This window comes from Equus przewalskii, chromosome 9 (genome assembly GCF_037783145.1).
Source record: "Equus przewalskii isolate Varuska chromosome 9, EquPr2, whole genome shotgun sequence".
NCBI classification, from domain to species: Eukaryota; Metazoa; Chordata; class Mammalia; order Perissodactyla; family Equidae; genus Equus; species Equus przewalskii.
Genome location: NC_091839.1, coordinates 22,352,159 through 22,375,610, shown reverse-complemented (window position 1 = coordinate 22,375,610; position 23,452 = coordinate 22,352,159). Strand labels below are relative to the sequence as shown.

General features: G+C 48.4%; 1 protein-coding gene across 3 annotated transcripts in view; it reads left to right on the top strand.

Annotated features, from left to right (window-relative positions):
- Positions 1-2,546: 2,546 nt before the first annotated feature.
- The window catches only part of NLRP12 (NLR family pyrin domain containing 12), a 31,224-nt gene continuing 10,318 nt past the window's right edge, over positions 2,547-23,452 (top strand). The window contains exons 1-5 of one of the 3 annotated variants that reach the window (XM_070633351.1): positions 2,547-3,019; positions 5,960-6,040; positions 10,955-12,656; positions 19,308-19,478; positions 21,908-22,078. In XM_070633351.1, coding sequence (XP_070489452.1) covers positions 2,731-3,019; positions 5,960-6,040; positions 10,955-12,656; positions 19,308-19,478; positions 21,908-22,078 — 2,414 coding nt within the window. In that variant the 5' untranslated portion in view covers positions 2,547-2,730. The remainder of the gene's footprint in view (positions 3,020-5,959; positions 6,041-10,954; positions 12,657-19,307; positions 19,479-21,907; positions 22,079-23,452) is intronic. The other 2 variants (XM_070633352.1, XM_070633353.1) reach the window with 2 other exon arrangements.

Genomic DNA, 23,452 nt, shown 5'->3' with positions numbered 1-23,452 from the left:
CAGCGTGAAGGGGAGGTGACTTTTCCAGGGTCTCACAGCTAGTAAAGTGGCGAGGCATGGAATGGGGACAAGAGGAGTGTGTAATGTCTGGAGGATCTCCATGTTGCACCACGCTGTCCCTGGAAAGAAGCAGAAACTCAATCATCGCCCCCAAAATGCCTTCTTCCCATTGCTACAGCACTCAGAAACATTCATCGGGGGCTGGCCCAGTGGTGTTGTGGTTAAGTTTGTGTGTTCCACTTTGGCAGCCTGAGGTTCACAGGTTTGGATGCAGGCACGGACCTAGCACCACTCGTCAAGCCGTGCTGTGGCAGCATCCCACATGAAATAGAGGAAGATTGGCACAGATGTTAGCTCAGGGCCAATCTTCCTCAGGAAGAAAACCCAACAAATATTCATCAACTCCCTGCTACCTATGGGAGCCTCCCGTTTTTATGAATTCTGGTGGAACAACATGTTCATGATTCCCTTTGTCTACTGCTTAATACCAATAGTTTTATACCCCTAATCAATCCAGACCAATAATAATAATAATAATCAATTCTTCACAACTTTTCATGAGACATTGTCCTACATCAAGCATTTCCTGACTTTCATACGAAAGTGGGAGATCGCATCCAGAGAAGGCATTATCGTCTCACAGAATCTCTCCACCACCTGCCCCTTCCCCCTCTCTTCCCAATTTTTCTCTGTGTTTCTTTGCTCATGCAAAATAATCAAGCCAGCACCACTCGTCCGTCGTTTAGACTAGCTTTAAGATCTCGTTTTCCATGCCAAGTAGTTTAACAAAATATATATTTTTGCCCCAAACAAACACTGTGCTCTCTCCTAGATAATTTCTGGTAAATAAATTTTCTCCATCTTGGGGCACATAAAATGTTACTTGTATGTGTGATTCATTCATTACGTAACTCATCAAACGAAATGAGGCACTCACGGTATGTGAGCCACTGTTCCACTTGCTGGGGAGAAAAATGTAATCAAAACTGTGATGAGCTGAATTGTACCCCCTTCCAACATCTTAACTCCCAACGCTGTCCTTTAGCCTGTTTTTGAACTTCATATAAATATAATTATACAGAATGCACTTTTTTATATCTGGCTTAACATTACGCTTATGAGATTTATCCCTATTGTTTCCTGTAGTTGTGGTTTATTTCTCCTTATTCTTTTTTTTTAAAAAAAGATTTTATTTTTCAATTTTCTCCCAAAGCCCCCCAGTACATAGTTGTGTGTTTTTAGTTGTGGGTCTTTCTAGTCGTGGCAGGTGGCACGCCGCCTCAACACAGCCTGTTGAGCGGTGCCATGTCCGCGCCCGGGATCTGAACCGGAAAAACCCTGGGCCATGGAAGCGGAGCTTGCAAACTTAACCACTCGGCCATGGGGCCGGCCCCAATTTCTCCTTATTCTTGAAGGCATTAGAATTGGGATTGCTAATTCCAGCCAAAGCATCGTAAATGAGGCAATCCTGCCTTCACTGTTTTCCAGAAATCATTACATCATTGTATCAGCCCGTTTGGGCTGAGGTAAATCGCAGTAATAAACAATGCCTACATCTTAGCGACTTACTGCAACATTGTTTACACACAAGTTCATTGTGAGCCACTCAGCTATGGCTCCATCTGTATTCTTTTCATTCCTGGTCCAACGCTGAGAAGAGAGTCTGCATCCGTTTCTTATTGCTGCTCTATCAAATTACCGTCACACACATTTATGATGTTACAGTTTGGGAGGTCAGAAGTTCAAAACGGGGCTAAAATCAAGGTGCCCCCAGGCTGTTCCTCTTGGAGGCTCTAGGCAAGAATCTATTTCCGTGCCATTTCCAGATTCTAGAAGCTTCCCTCATTTCTTGGATTGTGGCCCCCTGCCAGCAATCACATCACTCCTACCTCTGCTCCCATCATCACACCGCCTTCTCCAACTCTAGTTCCTGTCTCCCTTTTATAAGGATCCTTGTGATTACATCGAGCCCACCCAGATAGTCCAGGGTAATCTCCCCATCTCAAGAGCCTTCAATCTAATCACATCCGCAAAGTCTCTTTTGCTATTTAAGATAACATATCGCAGGTTGTAGGGAATGGCACATGGACGTCTTTGGGGGACCATTATTCTGCCCATCACAGAGTCCCTATCTAGCATATCACAATCTTGTGGCTGAGAGAAAAGAGAAAATAGCAGACCTATGCAAAGTCCTTAATGCTTCTACCTGGAAGAGAAATTTGCTCACGTTTATCGACATTTCACAGTCACGTTGGCTCATAATCCGTCAGCCAATGCAAGTGACACGTCTGAGTCTGATATCCACAGAAAAGATGTCTAATCCTCCCACAAGAAGGAGCGGTCGTTATTTTGATAATAATCCCATCGACCAGAAACACTAGTAGGCGAGGAAAACAGCAGGAAGGAAAGGGGAAAGAGAGTGACTGGTCACGGGAGCCAGGAAGAGGGAGCAGAAGCGAAAGTCTTTCTCATGCGTCAAATGGCTCCCGCGATTTTGTAATCTCTCCCAACTTCCCCTTCTTCAACGTGGACACCGGTTGGAGATTGGGGCAGGGCGGGCGAGAACTGAAGAGTGAGGAAGCACCATTTCAACAGAAGGACTTTCCTCTCTTTCATTCCTACAGCCTCTGCCCGACAATGAGCAGGTGGGGGGCATGTCGGCAGCGCTCGTCCTGTGTATAGAAACATCCTAGTCTCCGGCTTCTCTCTTTGGGGGTTCACGACGCCCCCATGCCCCAAATCCCGGTCAGGGATGGCCTCTGTCGCCTCTCTGCCTACCTGGAAGAGCTCGAGGCCGTGGAGCTGAAGAAGTTCAAGTTATACCTGGGGACCGCGACAGAGCCGGGCGAGGCCAAGATCCCCAGGGGGCGTATGGAGCAGGCTGGTCCTCTGGAAATGGCTCAGCTGCTCGTGGCACATTGCGGGATGCAGGAGGCCTGGCTGCTGGCTCTGAGCATCTTTGAGCGGATCAACAGGAAGGACCTGTGGGAGCGAGGACGGAGAGAGGACCTGGTGAGGGGTAAGGCGGCGATGGGACCGGCAAGGCTGCAACCCAGTTCCCTTCTCCTTCATGACAACCGCTGGGCTCGCAAGACCGGGGTTCTCTTTTATCCCCTTGGCCTTTGTTCATGCTGCGTTCTCCCTGGAACACCCTCCATCTTCTCTGTCTGGAAAAATCTTATTTATCCATCAGAATCTTGGAGGAACTACTTTCTCTGAATTTTTTACTCCTCTTCTCTCTCACTCTCAGCCACCTTGGTGGCTTCAAAACCCCACTTTTATGCTTCCTTAGCTCTCAGATTTCTTTTATTATATCCTCTGTCTGAGAAAATAATCACCATGGTACTAAGACTGATCGATTCCGTCCTATAAAAAGGCATCCACTGTGCATAATAATACATCCACTCATCAGCACATCCGATGCTTAAAATGATGTGTGACAGATATTATTGTTACATCTATTGTATAGTTGAGAAAACTGAGACTCTGAAAAAAATGATTTGTCCCCAGACAAAAGTTTGTGAGATAATATATGCAAAGTGCTTATCACAATATCCAGCAGACGGTAACTGCTCAGCAAATACCAGCTATGGTTGGAAGTGGCAGACATGGCATTTGAGTTCTGGTTTTTCGGGTAATTTCTCACCTGTCTCCACTAATGGGACACGGGGACTCCTGACTCCTCTGGGTGACTCTCTGTGATTCCAGTGTCTGGCTATGGCCAGGAACAGAGTAAGTCTTGGTGAACGTTTGTTGAGTGACTAATCAAGTTCTGCTGTACACAGTCGCTTGTGTGAGGCTTCATGTCTCAAAGCTAAGGAGGAGTGATGGCAGTGGTGTGCCAGTCAGTGTTTAACATCTCCGAAAAAACAAAGTCTTTAATAACTCTGAACAAACAAAGGCCCTGGTTTGCAGCATTTTCTTTTTCTTTTTTTAAAGATTTTATTTTCCCTTTTCTCCCAAAGCCCCCCAGTACATAGTTGTGTAGTTTTAGTTGTGGGTCCTTCTAGTTGTGGCATGTGGGATGCCACCTCAGCGTGGCCTGATGAGCGGTGCCATGTCTGCACCCAGGATGGTGAAAACCTGGGCTGCCGAAGTGGAGCGCAAGAACTTAACCACTCGGCCCCAGGGCCGGCCCCTCTGTTTTTAATTTTTGAGGGAACTTCCTTACTCTCTTCCATAGTGGCTGCACCATTTTACATTCCCACCAACAGCACACAGGGTTCCAATTGTCTCCCATCCTCATAGCACTTCTTATCTTTGTTTTTTTAAATTTTAGTTATCCTAATGAGCATGATGTCTGATTCCTATCACTTATTTATTTATTTTTGATTACTTTTACTCGGGCATCAACCTCGAGTCCTTCTTTCCCAGAACCTCACACATCCAATCTATTGGCAAATCTCAATATATTCCAACTCCACGCGTTCTTCTCGTTGCTGTCACCCAGTCAAATCTACCACCAACATTCTCTGCTATGGTCACCAGCTCCTTACAGGTTATGCTCAACTCATCAGGCAGCGTGATCTTTAAAATTATTAATTAAGTCATTTCCCTCTCCTGTTTAAATTCTTCCACTGGCTTCCTGCTGTGGATGGAATGTGGTCCAAACTCCTTAATATGCTCCTACATGCGCTCCAGACTCACTCCCTAACACTTACCCTGAAGCTCATTCCACTCCGACTTCATTTCCTCTATTGTGTCAAGATTGTTTCTTCCCCAGGACCTTTGCACTTGCTGTTTTTTTTGTTTAGAATGCCTCTGCTCACATATCTAGCCCATTGCCATTCAGTTCTCAGATTAAAGGTCTCATCCTCTGTTCCAGTCACCTCCTATTCACCCCATCAGTGAAAGAGGGATCTCCCACCATAATTAGTACTAGACAGCTGAACACAGGCCACGCGACACTGGACAGATGAGACTGACAACAGTCTATTAGTCTCATGGACTCGCAGCCCAGGGCAGGGGACCGCACGCACCATGCAGGGTCCCACAGGGTTGACCTCAGCAATGCAGGGACCCAGGGGGCGCTGTGGGAGGCAGGCTTTGTAGTGACAAGAGGGTGGGGCGCTTTATGGCTCCTGCAAGAAGATGTGATTGGCTTGTTTGAATAATTTCATGGACCAGCAGGGAGGGGACACTTGTTAGATCAAGGAGCAAGTGAGATGCAGTTGGTCGTCTAGGAGACACGGCGACCAGGTCGGGTGCAGTTGGTCTAGTTCTGATCAGAGGACTAGCTGAGGGGGGAGCCTTTCCCGCGAGGTGGGGGGCACGTCTCATAAGAGCACAAGGACTCACACTTAGACCTCTGGACTCCCAGGAGGCTCAAAGATGTCAAGGAAACACTTGAAATTTTAGGTCTTACGCTGCATCCACAGAAAAGCTTTTCCTGGCCACCCAAACTCAAATAGTACTTTGATCACTCTGTTGTATCACCTTGGTTAATTTCAGACACAAAGTTTATCGTGATCGGAAGTTATATTTGGTGTTTGTTTTTTACTTGCTGAACTCCCAGCACCATTGGAATGTCAGGTCCACGGAGAAAGAACCTCGTGTCTTGGTTATTGCTGTGTATCCAATGCCTAGAAAAATGCCTGGACAACGTTGGTGCCCAATATCTGTATATTTGCTGGATGGATGAATGGATGGTTGATGGGTGAGACATGGTTGAGAGCTGAAGGGGAGGAAGGGATCCAAACTGACTCAGAACTCCCTGGCTGAGGGGGTGAATCGGATGGATGGAGATGTCAATCATCATGATGGGTACCCAGGGAGGAGAGTGGGTTATGCAGAACAAGTGTTTTCAACAATAGTGCGTGTGAGGTGAGGTCACTGCTAAACCTGCTGGGATGTGGATAGGCGGGGAGTTATCACGTAGACAGTTTGGCGTGAGAGTAGCTAATATTATTGAGTGCTAGCCAGATACGTGCCAGCTGATCTCACAAAATTTCTCCTCCAGATACTCCACCTGGTGGTCTGTCCTCGCTGGGGAGCCAGTCGGCATGTTCTCTGGAAGTCTTTCCTGGAACTCCAAGAAAAGGTGAGCCATGAGCCATGTATCCATTAGAATGCATGAGGCTACCTGTATCCGACTATCCACCTGGGAGTAGGTCAATCAAAAAGGACATGTATGTAATGTTTGCGTATACCAAGAAGTCTTGGGCTGGGTGGGTGCAGAATTCATGCAGTGGACTAATGACACCACTGAAGCCCCACTTCTCCCTGTGTTTCATTTGTCCTAAGATGTGTCACCTCATGATTGCAAGATGGTGGCCCAACCATTTTATACAAGAGAATTCTAAGCAATGACCAAAAGGGAGACAAAAGCCTTTCTTCCTCAAGAGACTATTATTTTATCCAGGAATACAATTCTCTTTTTTCGAGGAAGACTAGCCCTGAGCTAACTACTGCCAGTCCTCCTCTTTTTTGCTAAGGAAGACTGGCCCTGAGCTAACATCGTGCCCATCTTCCTCTACTTTGTACATGGGACACCTACCACAGCATGGTGTGCCAAGTGGTGCCATGTCCGCACCCGGGATCTGAACCGGCGAGCCCTGGGCCACCGAGAAGCGGAACATGCGAACTTAACCACTGCGCCACTGGGCCAGCCCCTAGGAATACAATTCTTTTAATAAGCTTCCTCCCCTTGAGTGGTCATACCTGTGTAATTCATCGGTCAGGACTGGGCACATACCCCTTCTCAGACCAGCCACTGGTAAAGGAGAATGAGATTGCTCATGGCTGGTTCAGCAGAACCATAATTCATCCCTGGGGCTTGTGAAGGGATAACACTCGCAGGACCCAAGGATGGACACACCCTACTTGAATAGAATCAGGATTGTTGGCAAGGACACAAAGGATTCTGGACTCTCTTCCAAGGGCATCTTCAACGCATTGGATCTAAGATCCACCCCCATGGATCCCTGCCCTACGACAGACTCATAGCCTGTTCTTAGACAAGTCATTACCCCCGGGTCTGGGTCTCAGTTTCCCCATTTGTAAAATGTACCTTCTCTGCCTGCCTGCTTCTCTGAGTCCGGAAGCATCAAACACAATAATGATTTGGGAAGCTGTAAAGCAGCGCTGTCCAACAGAAACATGGTGTGAGCCACATATAGGCTTTGAAATGTTCTAGTAAAACAAGTAAAAAGAAGTGAGTGAAGTTAATTTTTTTTTTAAAGATTGGCACCTGAGCTAACAACTGTTGCCAATCTTCTTTTTTTTTTCTTTCTGCTTTTTCTCCCCAAACCCCCCAGTACGTAGTTGTATATTCTAGTTGTGGGTCCTTCTAGTTGTGGCATGTGGGATGCCACCTCAGCGTGGCCCGATGAGCAGTGCCATGTCTGCGCCCGGGATCCGAACCAGCGAAACCCTGAGCCACCGAAGTGGAGCGTGTGAACTTAATCACTCAGCGACAGGGCCGGCCCCTGAAGTTAATTTTAATAAAATATTTCATTTAACCCAATATATCCAAAATATTATCATTTCACCAAGTGATCCACATACAGCATTATTAGTTAGATATTTTATATTCTTTTTTTTTTTGCACTAAGTCTTCAAAGTGAGGTGTGTGTTCATTTTGAATTCTAAATTTTCACTGGAAATACTTGATCAATATTTAGATTTCACAAAAATCACAGTTGAAAAGTAGATTCATTGGCTGGCCCGGTGGCACAGCGGTTAAGTGCGTGCATTCTGCTTCGGTGGCCCTGGGTTCGCTGGTTCAGATCCCGGGTGCGGACATGGCACCACTTGGCAAGCCATGCTGTGGTAGGCATCCCACATATAAAATAGAGGAAGATGGGCACGGATGTTAGCTCAGGGCCAGTCTTCCTCAGCAAAAAAAGGGAGGATTGGCAGCAGATGTTAGCTCAGGGCTAATCTTCCTCAAAAAAGAAAAGAAAAGAAAAGAAAAGTAGGTTCACTATATGTTGTTCGAATGTGCTTGCAAGTTTTTCAATCACTGAATCAAGTATTGGTTTTTAAATGTAGATACACATTAATTGAAATTAACGAAAATGAAAATTTTAAATCCAGTTCCTCAGGCGCATCAGGCACATTTCAAGTACTTAGTGGCCGCATGGGGCCGGTGGCTACCGTATTGGCCGGCTCAGGGCTGAAGTCGGGGCAGGGATTCATGGTCTGGCGTTAGGAGCTCTGTAGCCAGAGCACCAAGTTTGGGCTTTTATTTCCACCACCTACCGCTCCAGCCAGGCAGCCTCGGACAAGTCAAGCCCACTTTCGGAGCCTCAGTTTTCTCCCCTGCTTGTTTGCAAAGTGTCTGTTTCCTCTCTCCTCCGCTTCACAGCTGTCCTTACTCTAACACAGTCAGAGCAGTCATTCTCATGGGGCGGATTTTCGTCCTCACGGGGGACACTTGGAGCAAGGGACCGAGAAAGATCTGGGCTGGTTGGGACTGTGGTGTCAGGGCGCTGGGGAACTCCCAGCCTGCGATGGAAGGAAGGTGGAGCAGAGGCCGCGAGGGCTCTGAAGAGCTTGGATGAAGAGCTTAGACTCTCATCATGAGGCCAAAGGGGAGCAGGAAGGGTTTTGAACAGGAGAGGAACAGGGTCAAATGGGGTCGGAAAAGTCTTCCTCTGGGGTTGGTGGGGACGCTGGACTCAGGGGAAGGGGCTGGGACAGGGCGTTTAGAGGAGGTGAGAGGGGAGGCCCAGCTGGGGCAGGTGGCCATGTGGACGGAGGGGAGAGGAAGGGAGTGGACAGAGAGACTCAGGAAAGACAAGGGCAGGGCTTGTAGACCGATGGCTAGAGAGAAAGGAGTGCCAGGAATCTACCAGGAGCCCCTCTGTGAGACTGCAAGGTTACCAGTAAGAGGGAGAGTGCTGGGTGTGGGGAGGACGAGAGTTCGTTGGTGAGTGAGGCTCTTCCTTGGGGTGCAAATTATAAGAGGGTGCCAAAAAAGCTCAGCCACCAAGAGAAATATTTCAATGCAGTATTTTCTAAAAGTCAAAATAATTGCCCAAAAAATCCATGATGAACAAAATATCAACATTTTAATTAAAAGCACGATCAATTTTATTGATTTTTCCTTTGGCCTCAGGCTCCAATAGGGGTCAGCACAGTGCCGAAAGTGATCCAGTCTTTAAGATTTTCTTTTCTTTTTGTTATCTTTTTTTTTCTTGAGGAAGATTAGCCCTGAGCTAACATCTGCTGCCAATCCTCCTCTTTTTTTTTTAAAGAGTTTATTTTTTTCCTTTTTCTCCCCAAAGCCCCCCAATACATAGTTGTGTATTCTTTGTTGTGGGTCCTTCTAGTTGTGGCATGTGGGACGCTGCCTCAGCATGGTCTGATGAGCAGTGCCATGTCCGCACCCAGGATTTGAATCAATGAAACACTGGGCCGTCTGCAGCGGAGCGAGAGAACTTAACCACTTGGCCACAAGGCCAGCCCCTAATCCAATCCTCCTCTTTTCTCTGAGGAAGCCTGGCCCTGAGCTAGCATCCATGCCCATCTTCCTCTACTTTACATGTGGGACGCCTACCACAGCATGGCTTGCCAAGTGGTGCCATGTCTACACCCGGGATGCCCTGGCTGGCCCCGGAAGTGATTTTTTAAAAAAATCAATACATGAATGGATGAACTATACACACACACACACGAATAATAGCCTTACTTGCTGCAATATGGATGAACTTTGAAAATATTATGCTAAGTGAAATAAGCCAAACATGAAATGACAAATATTGCATGACTCCACTTATATGAAGTAGCTAAAGTCATCAAATTCATAGAGACAGAAAGTAGGACGGTGGCTGCCAGGGGCCGTGGAGGAGGGAAGAAATGGCGAGTGAGTGTCCACTGGGTGCAGAGTTTCTGCTGAGGATGACGAAAAAGCTCTGGAAATGGACGGTGGTGATGGTTGCACAACACTGTGAATCCGCTTAATACCGCTGAGCTGTACACTTAAAAAAAAGGTTAAAACGGTAAAGTTTATGTTATGGTCTATTTTACCACAATTAAAAATAAAAGAGTACGTGTATTTGTTTTGAGAGAGTCCTGGGATCGAATTCAGATCTTTTTCACCTTCTCTTGGGTGGATATTATGGGCCTCTGGTGACATCCAAATACCAAGGGACACATTTTTGTCCAGATTAGGGTTTCTCCACCTTCCCACTGTTGACATTTTGGGGCTGAATAGCTCTTTGTCGTGGGGGCTGTGCTGTGTGTTGTAGGACGTTCAGCAGCATCCCTGACCTCCGCCCACCAGACGGCAGTAGCACGCCCAGTTGTGACAACCCAAACGTCCTCCAGACCTTGCAAAAGGTCCCCAAGGAGGACCCAGTCTCCCCATGAGAACCGCTATTCTAGATTACTCCCAGACATCTATACCAGCAGGTGTTCCCAAAGAACCTTTAAGCAAAGGGTTTATAGAACGGGTAAGTTCTCCTTCAGTGCCATACGCATCTACCTTGTTTCAAAGCAGACCCAAAAAACTTTGCAGCCCTGCTTTCTCCACCTTTAATGGGGGTGCAAACCATGCAGCGATCTTGTTAGACAGGGAGGTTCTGATTCAGTCGTAGGGAAGCAGGGCTCAAGATTTCACGTTGCCAACCAGCTCCCCGGTGGGCCCACATGGGATTAGGTGTTCTTTGCCAGGAGAGGCTGAGGATGGGGTTGACTGACACATGCTTCTCGCCGCATTGCGGTCGTCCCTCAGCCGGAATGGTGATGCCCATGCTGCTGGCACAGGGACCACCATTTGAGCAGCAAGGATAGCACACTGTGCATGAGAGGTTTCCATGTTAACGCCTCTACTTCCCATGCAAAGCTTAGATCTTCACAGGGAGGTACCAAGATTCTCAGACTCCACCTAGAAAACCGTTCCAAGGATATCACAGAACAAGTAGGCACTAGACCGTGGTTTGTTTTAACTCAGGAATTCATGAAATGTTGCTGACGAGTCTTCCACGGATCCTCCCTTCCTCTCCATCAGATCCCCGGGAATCCTACAGGAACCACGTACGCCGGAAATTCCGCCTAATGGAAGACCGCAACGCGCGGCTGGGGGAATGCGTCAACCTCAGCCAGCGCTACACCCGGCTCCTCCTGGTGAAGGAGCACTCAAATCCCACGTGGGCTCAGCAGAAGCTTTTGGACACGGGCCGGGGACACACGAGAACCGTAGGACAGCAGGCCAGCCTCATCCAGATGGAGACCCTCTTTGAGCCAGATGAGGAGCGCCCCGAGCCGCCGCGCACCGTGGTCCTGCAGGGGGCAGCAGGGATGGGCAAATCCATGCTGGCCCACAAGGTGATGCTGGACTGGGCCGACGGGAAGCTCTTCCAAGACAGGTTTGATTACGTCTTCTACATCCACTGCAGGGAGATGAACCAGAGCGCCTCTGAGCGGAGCGCGCAAGACCTCATCTCCAGCTGCTGGCCTGAGCCCGGCGCGCCCCTCCAGGAGCTCCTGCGAGCTCCTGAGCGCCTCCTTTTCATCCTTGATGGCTTTGATGAGCTCAAGCCCTCTTTCCACGACCCTCAGGGCCCCTGGTGCCTCTGCTGGGAGGAGAAACGGCCCACCGAGCTCCTGCTTAGCAGCCTGATTCGGAAGAAGCTGCTGCCGGAGCTGTCTTTGCTCATCACCACCAGGCCCACGGCTTTGGAGAAGCTCCACCGCTTGCTGGAGCATCCCCGGCACGTGGAGATCCTGGGCTTCTCCGAGGCGGAAAGGAAGGAGTACTTTTACAAGTATTTCCACAACGCCGAGCAGGCCGGCCAAGTCTTCCATTTCGTGAGGGACAACGAGCCCCTCTTCACTCTGTGCTTTGTCCCTATGGTGTGCTGGGTCATTTGCACTTGCCTCAAGCAGCAGTTGGAGGGTGGAAGGCTTTTGAGGCAGACATCCAGGACCACGACGGCAGTGTACACGCTCTACCTCCTGAGTCTCATGCAACCCAAGCCAGGGACCCCAACCCTCCAGATCCCACCCAACCAGAGAGGGCTCTGCTCTTTGGCTGCAGATGGCCTCTGGAATCAGAAAATCCTTTTTGAGGAACAGGACCTCCGGAAGCACGGCCTGGATGGAGTGGATGTGTCTTCCTTCCTCAATATGAACATCTTCCAGAAGGACATCAACTGTGAAAGGTTCTACAGCTTCATCCACTTGAGTTTCCAGGAGTTTTTCGCAGCCATGCACTATATCCTGGAGGATGGGGAGAGCGGATCCGGCCCAGACCAGAACGTGGCAAGGCTGTTGGCTGAGTGCGGGTTTTCAGAAAGGAGCTTCTTGGCGCTCACCGTCCGTTTCCTGTTTGGACTCCTCAACGAGCAGACGAGAAGCTACTTGGAGAAAAGTCTTTGCTGGAAGGTCTCGCCTCGCGTCAAGGCGGAGCTGTTGGAGTGGATCGAGAGCAAAGCGCAGAGCGAGGGCTCCATGCTCCAGCAGGGCTGCTTGGAGCTCTTCAGCTGTCTCTATGAGATCCAGGAGGAGGAGTTCATCCAGCAGGCCCTGAGCCACTTCCAAGTGGTCGTGGTCAGCAACATCGCCACCAGGATGGAGCACATGGTTTCCTGCTTTTGTGTGAAGAACTGCAGGAACGTCGTGGTGCTGCACTTGTGCGGGGCCGCCTACAGCGCGGACGAGGAAGACGGGCTGAGGGGGGCTGAGGGGCCCCAGGCGCCACTGGCACAGCCGTAAGTACTCGCTGGGGCTCTCTCTCCAAGTTCACGCTCTTAACCGAATTCGTGTCCTCAACTGGGGGTGGCTCCACCCCCACCCTGGGAGATGCTTGGCAATATCTGGGGAAATAGACGGTTGTCACAGCTAGGGGAGACGGGAGGGGTGCTACTGGCTTCCAGTGGGTAGAGGCCAAGGATGCTGCAAAAACATCCTAGCCCCCCACAGCAGAGAATGACCTGGCTCCCAGATCATGGTCGACGGTGTCCTGCTCTTAAACAATACTCTTTAGGACCAAATTGGGGCCCATGTCAAGGAGAATGTATTCAATCTACAAATATTATCAAGAGCACTTTTTCTTTAGACTGAAAACAGTGTGAATAAGCTGGCCAGTGCCCCTGCCAGAGCAAACATCCTCAAGAGAGGCAGATAGATAAAGAAAGGGTGGGGCTGGCCCAGTGGCACAGCAGTTAAGTGTGCACGTTATGCTTTGGCGGCCCGGGGTTTGCCAGTGCGGACGTGGTACCGCTTGGCACGCTATGCTCTGGTAGGCATCCCACATATAAAGTAGAGGAAGATGGGCATGGATGTGAGCTCAGGGCCAGTCTTCCTCAAAAAAAAAAAAAAAAAAGAATAGTGAAGGGACAGGCCCCATGACTGAGTGGTTAAGTTCATGCACTCCACTTCGGTGGCTCAGTGTTTGCCAGTTCAGATCCTGGGCGTGGACCTGGCACCGTTCATCAGGCCATGCCATGACGGCATCCCACATAGAAGAGCTAGAATGACATACAACTAGGATATACAACTATGTTCTGTGACTTTGGGGAGAAAAAAAAAGAAGATGATTGGCAACAGATGTTAGCTCAGAGTCAATCTTAAAAAGAAAAGAATAGTAAGCAAATAAATATGCAAACAAGAAAACAAATGAAATTGATGATTAAGGTAGTTTCAGATGGCGATAACTATTGTGAGGAAAATAAACCAGGGTAATGTAATAGACAATGACTTGGACGGGGGTGGGCAACATGAAAGGGGATAGTCAAGGAAAGAAGCTCTGAGGAAGTGATATTTTGGGGTTTTTTGAGAAAGATTAGCCCTGATCTAACTGCTGCCAATCCTCCTCTTTTTGCTGAAGAAGACTGGCCCTGAGCTAACATCCATGCCCATCTTCCTCTACTTTATATGTGGGACGCCTACCACAGCATGTCATGTCAAGCGGTGCCATGTCCACACTGGGGGTCTGAACCAGTGAACCCTGGGTGGCCGAGAAGTGGAACATTTGCACTTAACTGCTGCGCCACCGGGCTGGCCCTGGAAGTGATTTTTTAAAAGACTCTTTTGGCTAAAACTGTGCGAGGTTTGAGTTCCCCAAAAAGTAATCTTAGAAACAAGGATTTCAATGTTAGTAGGGTAGTAGAGGAAAAACATTCTTTTTCCTTCTAACCTCTTAGGTTCCTAACTGGAGGCCTGTAAATTAGACTGACAAAAAACAGATCAGTGAGAGAAAAACCAGCAGAAGTTTATTAGCACGTTCATCTGCGCTTACATGCAGGAGTACCCAGAGACGTGTAGCTCAGAGGGATGGTTAGAACTTGGGGTTCTATAGTATCTTAACAAAAGAACAATACATTTTTAGACAAGTGACAAGAACAAAGGAAAAGAACTTTGAGGTTCTGGGGTGGCAAATTGTGGGGTGGAAAATATATGCAGAAAACTCATGGAGTAAGGTTTGTTTGTGTAGGTCCATCATGGAACTGTAGGGGGAGAAAAATTCTCCTCTTCTCTCTTTGGGTCTCTGGCCGGACCTAAGAATTAAACTGACATAAGATAGATTAAAAGGAGAAAAGCATACAGATTTTTTTGAATTTTTACACGTACACGGGAGCCTTCACAAGAGAATGAAGAGTCAAGGAAGCGCACAGAGCACAAAGCCTTTATACCTTTTAGACAAAGAAACGGTAAATCTGTGAAGAATTGACGAGACAGAGGGATTTGCGCTTGGGGTCGTAAGTGGTGAGGAAGTAACGAGGTTTGTTTGACACCCTCCTTGGCTCTCAGCCCCCTGTTTCTGGCAATACGGCTGTCTCCCTTCCTTGTTATACAGGGGGGCAGCTTCCGCAGGAGAGGTTGATCTCCTGCTTTTAGGCAAGAAGTTGGGGGCGAGGGTCAGAGTGACGCTTCTCCCTCCTTCTTTCTCAAACCCCTTCAGCTCAAGACGTTCAGTATGCTGAGGTCCCACATCTTGGGGTCGTGTGTCCTGAACCCCTTTGGTACCAACATTCCATCTTCTTTTTCTTTTTTGATTGGCACCTGAGCTAACAACTGTTGCCAATCTTCTTTTTTTTTTCTTCTCCCCAAAGCCCCCCAGTACATAGTCGTAGGTTCTAGTTGTGAGCGCCTCTGGTTGTGCTATTTGGGACGCCGTCTTATGTCCACGCCTGGGATCGAACCAGTGAAACCCTGGGCCACCACAGTGAACTTAACCACTTGGCCACGGGGCCGGCCCCTCCATCTTCTTTGTGGCCATAAAACTTCCCCAGGAGACGGAGATTTATGGAAGTCCTCAGTTTTCAGAAATTTCTTCTCTTGGTCGGATAAGGGCAGCTCTGGGCCTTCTTTCTGCATCTCATTTGCCTTCAACTCAAAATAACCGTTACGCCAAAGTAGGGTGTTCTGGTTCCCTATGGTAGTTTCTTTGGGAGATCGTCCCAGAAAGCGGAGAAGACAAGGGAAGACAGCCAACAAAGGGAACATGGTCAAGCCAGTCCCTCAGGGGCAACTAGAGGCCAATGCTACTTTCCACTTCTCAGAAGTGTCCCCACCCATACTCAGGGGCAGGGGGCTGGGGTCCTGATGCGCTAGTTCCGTGGGAATCGTTGAATACGTCCTGCTGAGGGTGGGCTCCAGATCCTCCGCGCCTCCCCATCAGCTCAGATAACGACTGCTGCTGGCCTCAGTGATGAGATGGAGCAGCGACGTGAAAATTTAGGAAGGAGGGGTGTTCTGGGAAGAGGGAAAAGTCAGTCCAAGGACCCTGGGGATGCAGTTAAGAGGGACTGATGTATCAACATCCGCTCCGATTGGGGCTTGTTTCCAGTTATCAGACTCTGCCTGGCTCCTCATGACTCTTCATCTCGCTGGAGTTATAATTCTGGCAACCAGGCTCCTCATTGATCTAAATGCTGTAAAGGTGTACTACGTGTGTTTATGGAGGGTGCGTGCTCAGGACTTTAAATTACTGTACTAGAGGATACAAGAAGGGGTGCTGGTGAATAGAGAGCCCGGAATTTGGAATCTAACAAACATGGATTAGAATCCCAACTTTGCCACCCGCTAGCTGTGGGACCTTTCTTCTCATTGAGTCTCAGTTTTTCTGCGTGGAAAATGGGATTTTTTTTTTTCAAGGAAGATTAGCTCTGAGCTAACATCTGCCGCCAATCCTCTTTTTGCTGAGGAAGCCTGGCCCTGAGCTGACATCCGTGCCCATCTTCCTCTACTTTATATGTGGGACACCTGCTATAGCATGGTGTGCCAAGCGGTGTCATGTCTGCACCTGGGATCCGAACCAGCAAACCCTGGGCCGCAGAAGCGGAGCATGTGCACTTAATCACTGCGCCACCGGGCCAGCCCCGAAAATGGGAATTTTAATTCCTACCTCTTAAGGCTGGTTGTAAAGGCTTCACACTGGGTTGCGTACAAGGTCAGAACTCAATAAAATTTAGACATCACTCTTTTCACCATCACCACCGTAGGTGACAGTGTAGACACTCTGAGTAGATGATTTGATTAAATCTACCAGAACACATTGCCATATTGTAGTTAAGGCCTCTAGGGTATGGCGGGTCACATAAACTAGACTTTATGTGTATTATTATATGCATAATTATATATAATTAAAATATGTAAGTAATGTGTGTCATTATACCTTATACCATAAGTCATAAGACAGACCATATCACGAGAAGTAAATTAGGAGATTTTATTGGCTGCCTATTGTACCCTGTGCTATGTGACTCAGGCCAGTTCTTGACCCCAGCCTGATTCAGAGAAAGGTCATCAAGATTTTAGAAGGTCCAAAATTACAGCATCTTCTGAAAGTCTCCTTGCACCCAATCCACACCCCTTTCCGCAGCCAGGCAGGAAATGTCCTACTCTTTGCCCTCTGACCTGTGAGATCATATCTTGTCTTACTCACATCCCTGTAGGTCTGGACCAAGTGTGTTGGCGCTCCATGCCAAACCTCAAAAGATGGAACGTCAGATTGTTTATCCAGACAGAGAGATGAGGCATCCTTCACCTCCATCACTGCCTTGTTTACAAGGGGGGGCGGTGACTGGCTCTGAAGTCTGGAGGGGCAACTAGGAAAACTCACTTCTCCTCTTTTGTCCTCTTTCCTGTCACACCACTACCACACTCATGACGCTTCTGACACCATATGTGGGGAGCTTTCTCCACACCAAGCAATTCTCTGTGACACCAACTGGGTGTCCCACGTAATTATCTCAATTCTGACAGTATCTACCTGGAGATAATGTCAGATCCCTCAGGCTAAGGGCTCAGTCCCACAAGACTGCTCTCACCCCACGTCAGATACCAATCACGAGTAGTAGGTCCCCGGGTTACTCATAACGGCTGTCTAGGTTGGCTACACATCAGAGGTTCCCATGGCCTCCTTCCCCTTGGATTCTGTTATTTGCTGAAACTGCTCAGAATGCAGGAAAACAGTTTACTTACTGTCTACCAGCTTATTACAAAGGATATGATAAAAGATACAGATGAACATCCAGATGCCGGAGATGCACAGGGCAAGGCATGGGGAAGGGGCTCAGAGCACCATGTTCTCTGTGGACACGGCACGCTCCCAGCACCTCCACGTGTTCAGAAGCCCAGAAGCTCTCTGAATCCCGTACTTTTGGGATCTTTATGGAGGCCTCATCACGGAGGCATGATTGATCATTAACTCTGTTCCCGGCCCCTCTCTCCTCCCTGGAGGATGAAGACTGGGGCTGAAAATTCCAAGCTTCTGATCGTGGCTTGGTCTTTCTGTTGAGCGGTCCCCATCCAGGAGCCCACCCAGAGTCACCTCATTAGAACAAAGGACACTCCTATCATCCAGGAAATCACAAGAGTTTCAGGAGCCCTGTGCCAGGTGACCAATATATATATTTTCTCTTATCTCACAAGTAAGAATTATAAATTCAAATGCTCACCAAGGCCAGTGTATTGGGCACAATAATGGCTCCCCCACAAAGATGCCCAGGTCCTAATGCTGGAATCTGTGAATATGTGACCTTATACGGCAAGAGAGACTTTGCAGATGTGATTTAGGTAAGGATCTTGAGATGGAGAGATGATCCTGGGCTATGGAGCCCAAAGGAATCATAAGGGATGGAGGGAGACAGGCGAAGGAGACGCGATATGTGGTGAGTTCAGAGGGATGACTCGTGAAAGGGGGCCACAAGCCAAGGGATGCAGGTGGCCTCTGGAAACTGGAAAAGGCGCAGGAGTGGATCCTTCTCTGGGGGCTCCAGAGGGAAGACAATCCGGGTGACATCTTGATTTTAACCCAGCAAGACTCCTTTCAGATCTCTGAGCTCCAAAACTGTAAGATGACCAACGTGGGTTGTTTTAAGCTGCTGTGTTTGCGGTCATTGTTACAGCAGCCAGAGGAAACGATACAGCCAGACTGGTTGTGTAAATGGGGGATGCAGGCCAGAGGGGCTGGTGACCAGGAGTGTCCAGGTCCCACTGACAAGAGTAGTCACATACCTGGTTATGGGGGCCAACTGTTGCCTTGTGCTCATCAGGTCCTTGTGTAGCCAGAATTGCTACAGAATCTGTATTTTCATGTGAAATCTCCTGATTTGTGAATTATTTGGACACTCATTGATGGAACTCAGCTCCCAGGCCACAAATTTGTAATTTCTGGCTCTGGTTCTTCAGCAGAGATATTTTACTTTCATCAGCTGTGAAGAAAGGGAGTGAGGAAACCATTGGGTGCATCCGTGGTTCTGAAGTGTGAGCAGAATCACCTGGAAGGCTGTTTAAAACACAGATTTCTGATCAAGCAGGGCTGTGTTGGAGGCTGAGGACTTTTATTTCTAGCAAGTTCTCAGGTGATGCTGATGCTGCTGAACTGAGGACCACACTTTGAAGACCATGGGTGTAGATGAAAGGCCACCTGTGAATGTTCTGGCTTCCAAGGGCTTCTTCCAGTCTCTCAGAGTGCACCTGTGAGATGAAAGCCATTTTGCACCCCTAGTCCAAGGGTTTACGTCTGGTTTCTACTATCTAGTAGCTGTGTGACCTTGGGCAAGTAATGCAGGGTTGTTCAGAAGATAAATTAAAATAAAGATGACAAAATGCTTCATAAATGATGAAGTGACGGGCCAGCTCGGTGGCATAGTGGTTAAGTTTGCGCACTCCACTTCAGCAACCTGGGCTTCATGGCTTTGGATTCCAGGCACGGACCTACACACTGCTCATCAAGCCATGCTGTGGTGGCATCCCACATACAAAACAGAGGAAGACTGGCATAGATGTTAGCTCAGGGCCAATCTTCCTCAGCAAAAAAAAAAAAAAAAAAAGATGAAGTGACATACAATTGTACTTAATCATTCTAAAGTGACCAGTAGAACTAGACTGTGGCCTGTCTTTCCTTCATGCAGACCTGAGAGGAACATCCTGCCAGATGCCTACAGCGAACAGCTTGCTTTTGCTCTAAGCACCAATCCAAACCTGATAGAGCTGGTGTTGTACCGCAACGCCCTGGGAAGTCGTGGGGTGAAGCTGCTGTGTCAAGGACTCAGGCACCCCAACTGCAAACTTCAGAACCTGAGGTGAGTCAAGGTGGGTCTGTGCTCTTCTCAGGGTCCTACCGCTGCCTCTCATGGGGCTCAGTGAGAAAGGACATTAGGGGGGCTGGCCCGGTGGCATGGTGGTTAAGTAGCCCAGGGTTCATGGGTTCAGATCCTGGGTACAGACCTACACATTGCTTGTCAAGCCATGCTCTGGTGGCATCCCACATACAAAATAGAGGAAGATGGGCATAGATGTTAGCTCGGGGTGAATCTTCCTCAAGCAAAAGAAAGGAAGATTGGCAATGGATGTTAGCTCAGGGCCAATCTTCCTGACCAAAAAAAAAAAAAAGGAAGGAAGGAAGGAAGAAAAGACATTAGGGTGGTGGATGATGTGTTTGTCTGCTAAGGGCCGCCATGACAAAATACGATGGAATGGGTGACTTAATCAACAGACATTTATTTTCCTTCAGTTCTGGAGGCTGCAAGTCTGAGATCAAGGAATCAGCCGGGTTGGTTTCTTCTGAGTCTTGTAGACGACCATCTTCTCCCTGTGTCCTCACATGGCCGTTCCTCTGCATGTCGTTGTCCTAATCTCCTCTCGTAAGGACACCAGTCATATTGGACTAGGGCCCACTCTAATGACCTCATTTTAACCTAGTCACCTCTTTAAAAACCTTATCTCCAAATGCAGCCACACCCTGAGGGACGGGGGTGGTTAGGACTTCAGTGTGTGAATTTTGTGGGGGACACGACTCAGCCCACAACAGATGGGGATCAGTAGAAGTTCAGGCGTCATCATCTCTCACTTTTCTTATTTTTATCTCCTCCTTTTCAGGCTTCCTAACTCCAGTCACACTTCCTGATTTGAAACTATATTACAAAGCTACAATAATTAAAATAGTATGGTGGGCTGGCCCGGTGGCGCAGTGGTTAAGTGCGCACGTTCCGCTTCTCAGCGGCCCAGGGTTCTCTGGTTCGGATCCTGGGTGCGGACATGACACCGCTTGGCAAAAAGCCATGCTGTGGTAGGCGTCTCACATATAAAGTAGAGGAATATGGGCATGGATGTTAGCTCAGGGCCAGTCTTCCTCAGCAAAAAGAGGAGGATTGGCAGTAGTTAGCTCAGGGCTAATCTTCCTCAAAAAAAAAGATAAAAAACAATACAAATTAAGTCTATGTATCATCTATCTATCTATCATCATCATCATCTTCTATCTATCAAGAGTGCATGTTATTATCGATCATGGTGATATCAAGGCATAGCTTAGAGGAACTGGAATGACACTTGACTAAGGGAACCAAGCATATCTGAATCCTGACCCACACTGTGCCTCTGCTCCCTTGAAGTGTCATAAAAGAAAGATACTCACAGGGATCGAGGCATGGGAAAGCCAAGTACCATTTTGTGAGCAGGACATGGGCCAAGTCCCAAGGAGAGCATAATAATAACAATAATACCATAATTTGTTGAGCATTTGCTATGTGCAAGGAACCATGCTAAGTACTGATGTTGAGTAAGTCACCAAATTCTTTCACCCACTCACTAAGGTCCATACCATCAGCCCCATCTCCACGCAGATTAGAGAGAGGTGAAGTGACTGGAACGAGGCTCTGTATCTGCTACTCCGTGGCATAGTTGGTTTTCAATTCCCAATTTCTCTGAGTCTGAAGGTCATGTGTGCCTCATTTTCCGGTGGAAATGACACCACCATAAGATACGTTAGTGAGGTAGGTCAGAGCAACGGGCCAAGACTAGAGACCCATGGGCCTCCTCTCCTCAGCAATCCCCAATTCCCACATTCTGTCCCATCCAACTGGTTGGAAGGAAGTCACAGAGAGGAAAAGACAAGTCACTCGCCCCCCAGATGCCTGGAGGGAAGAAGAAGAATAAAGATACTTCCACCATTGGCGGTGAGCTTTTAAACCATGGTGGCCTCGCCAACCAGCAGCTGTGGCCCCACGAGCACCATGATGCCGACTCAGGATGTGGTACCTTCTTCTTCTCCTAGTGATGGAGAAAAGAAGATGTGGAGAAGAGGGAACATGACGGGTCCTGAATTCCTCTCTTAACGGCAACCTCTGTGGAGGCGTTTCCATGACTGCAAAGCACCAAAACATTTTATATTATTTTTGTTCCTTTTATTATTTTTCTTATTGAGATATAATTCACATACTGGAAAACTCAGTGTTCTTTTTTTTTTAGTATGTTCACGAGATGGGGCAAACATCACCAGTATCTAATTCCAGAGTATTTTCATGACACCAGAAAGGAGCACATACCCATTAGCAGTCACTCTCATCCTCCATCCCTTGGCTCCCGGCAACCACTAATCCCCTTTCTTTTATTTTAGAAAAAGAGAAAAATGGGTATAGATGAAAAGAAGGAGGGCGAGAAAGGATAAGGGGGAAAATCCAGAAAGCGACCACAAAGGAAATGACCTGGCTCTTTCTCCTTCATTCCATCACAGGCTGAAGAGGTGCCAACTTTCTGGCCCTGCCTGCTGGGACCTCGCCGCAGCGCTGATAGCCAATAAGAATTTAATAAGGATGGACCTGAGCGGCAATGGCCTGGGGCTGCCGGGCATCAGACTGCTTTGTGAGGGGCTCCGACACCCCCGATGCAGGCTGCAGATGATTCAGTGAGTTGCTGTCCCCCAGAACAAGTTCTTAATCTGCATGATCTCCCCAGGGCAAGCTTGTTGTCTCCAAGGGCTTGAAATAGTGAGGGCCGCCCTTAGACCCATGACCTCAGGCACCTGCCCTGGACTCTTTGCACTTTAGAGAGCCTCTTGGTGGCCTCCTCTGACCCCACCCACTTCTACATGGTGAGGGGTCCCTGGAGCCACCTGCCCACCCAGAATCCACACCCCACTTATTGACCACATCTTGGGAAGTCAGAACCCCAGAGCGCCCCTGTGCAAAGGTCCTTCAGCTGTGCAGTGCCCTTTTCCTGCAATGCCACTGTTTTCAAGAAAACCACCCAGTTTCCCACCTGTGTGACTAGTTGACTACTCACGCAGAGCACTACACTTCTGACACTTTTGGTCACCAAACGTGTGGGCCAGTGCCCCACACCAAGCAAGTCTCTGACACCAGCTGGGTGTCCTACAATTTATCTCAATTCTAACATTATCTACCTGGAGGTAGTGTCAAATGCCACAGGTTAATGGCTCAGACCCAGGAGACTGCTCTCTGCCCACTTCAGACGCTTGTCACAAGTCCAGGTTGTCACCTGTGCTTCTGACCGGCTGGCTATAAATCAGAGGTTCCAACGACCCCTGCTTTGGGTTCAATGAATTTGCTAGATCAGCTCCCAGAACTCAGAGAAACACTGACTTATGTTTACCAGTTTATTAAAGGATATGGTAAAGGATACAGATGAACAGCCAGATGAAGAGACACACAGGGGGAGGTCTGGGAGGGTCCCGAGCCCAGGAGCTCCTGTCCGTGCAGAGTTGGGGTGCGTCACCCTTCCAGTGTGCATGTGTTCACCCTCCTGCAAGTTCTCTGAACCCGCTACTATCGGCATTTTATGGAGGCTTCCTCATGTAACCGTGATCAATTATCAACTCCATTTCCAGCCCTCTCCCCTCTCTAGAGAACGGGGGGTGAGGCTGAAAATTCCCAGCTCCTAATCATGGCTTAGTCTTTCTGTTGACCAGACCCCATGCAGGACCCCACCCGGAGTCGCCTCATTAAAAGAGAAGACGTTCCTAGTGCTCTTATCACTTAGGAAATAAGGGTTTTAGGAGCTCTGTGCCAGGAACCCGGGGCAGACACCCACCACATCTCATCCTCTTCCTCCGCGCAAACTTCTACTGAACCTTCGGGAACGAGCTCAAATTCTCCCCTAACTGTCCTCCACTTGCCGAAGCTGAGCTAGGTGGCCCGTCCACGATGATGGTTTTAATAATCACTAGCTCACTTGAGCACTCTCCGTGTGCCAGGCCTGGTTCCACCCCCTCAGCCTTTAGTAAATTAGTAATCCTCACAGCACCCCTGTGAGGTGGGCA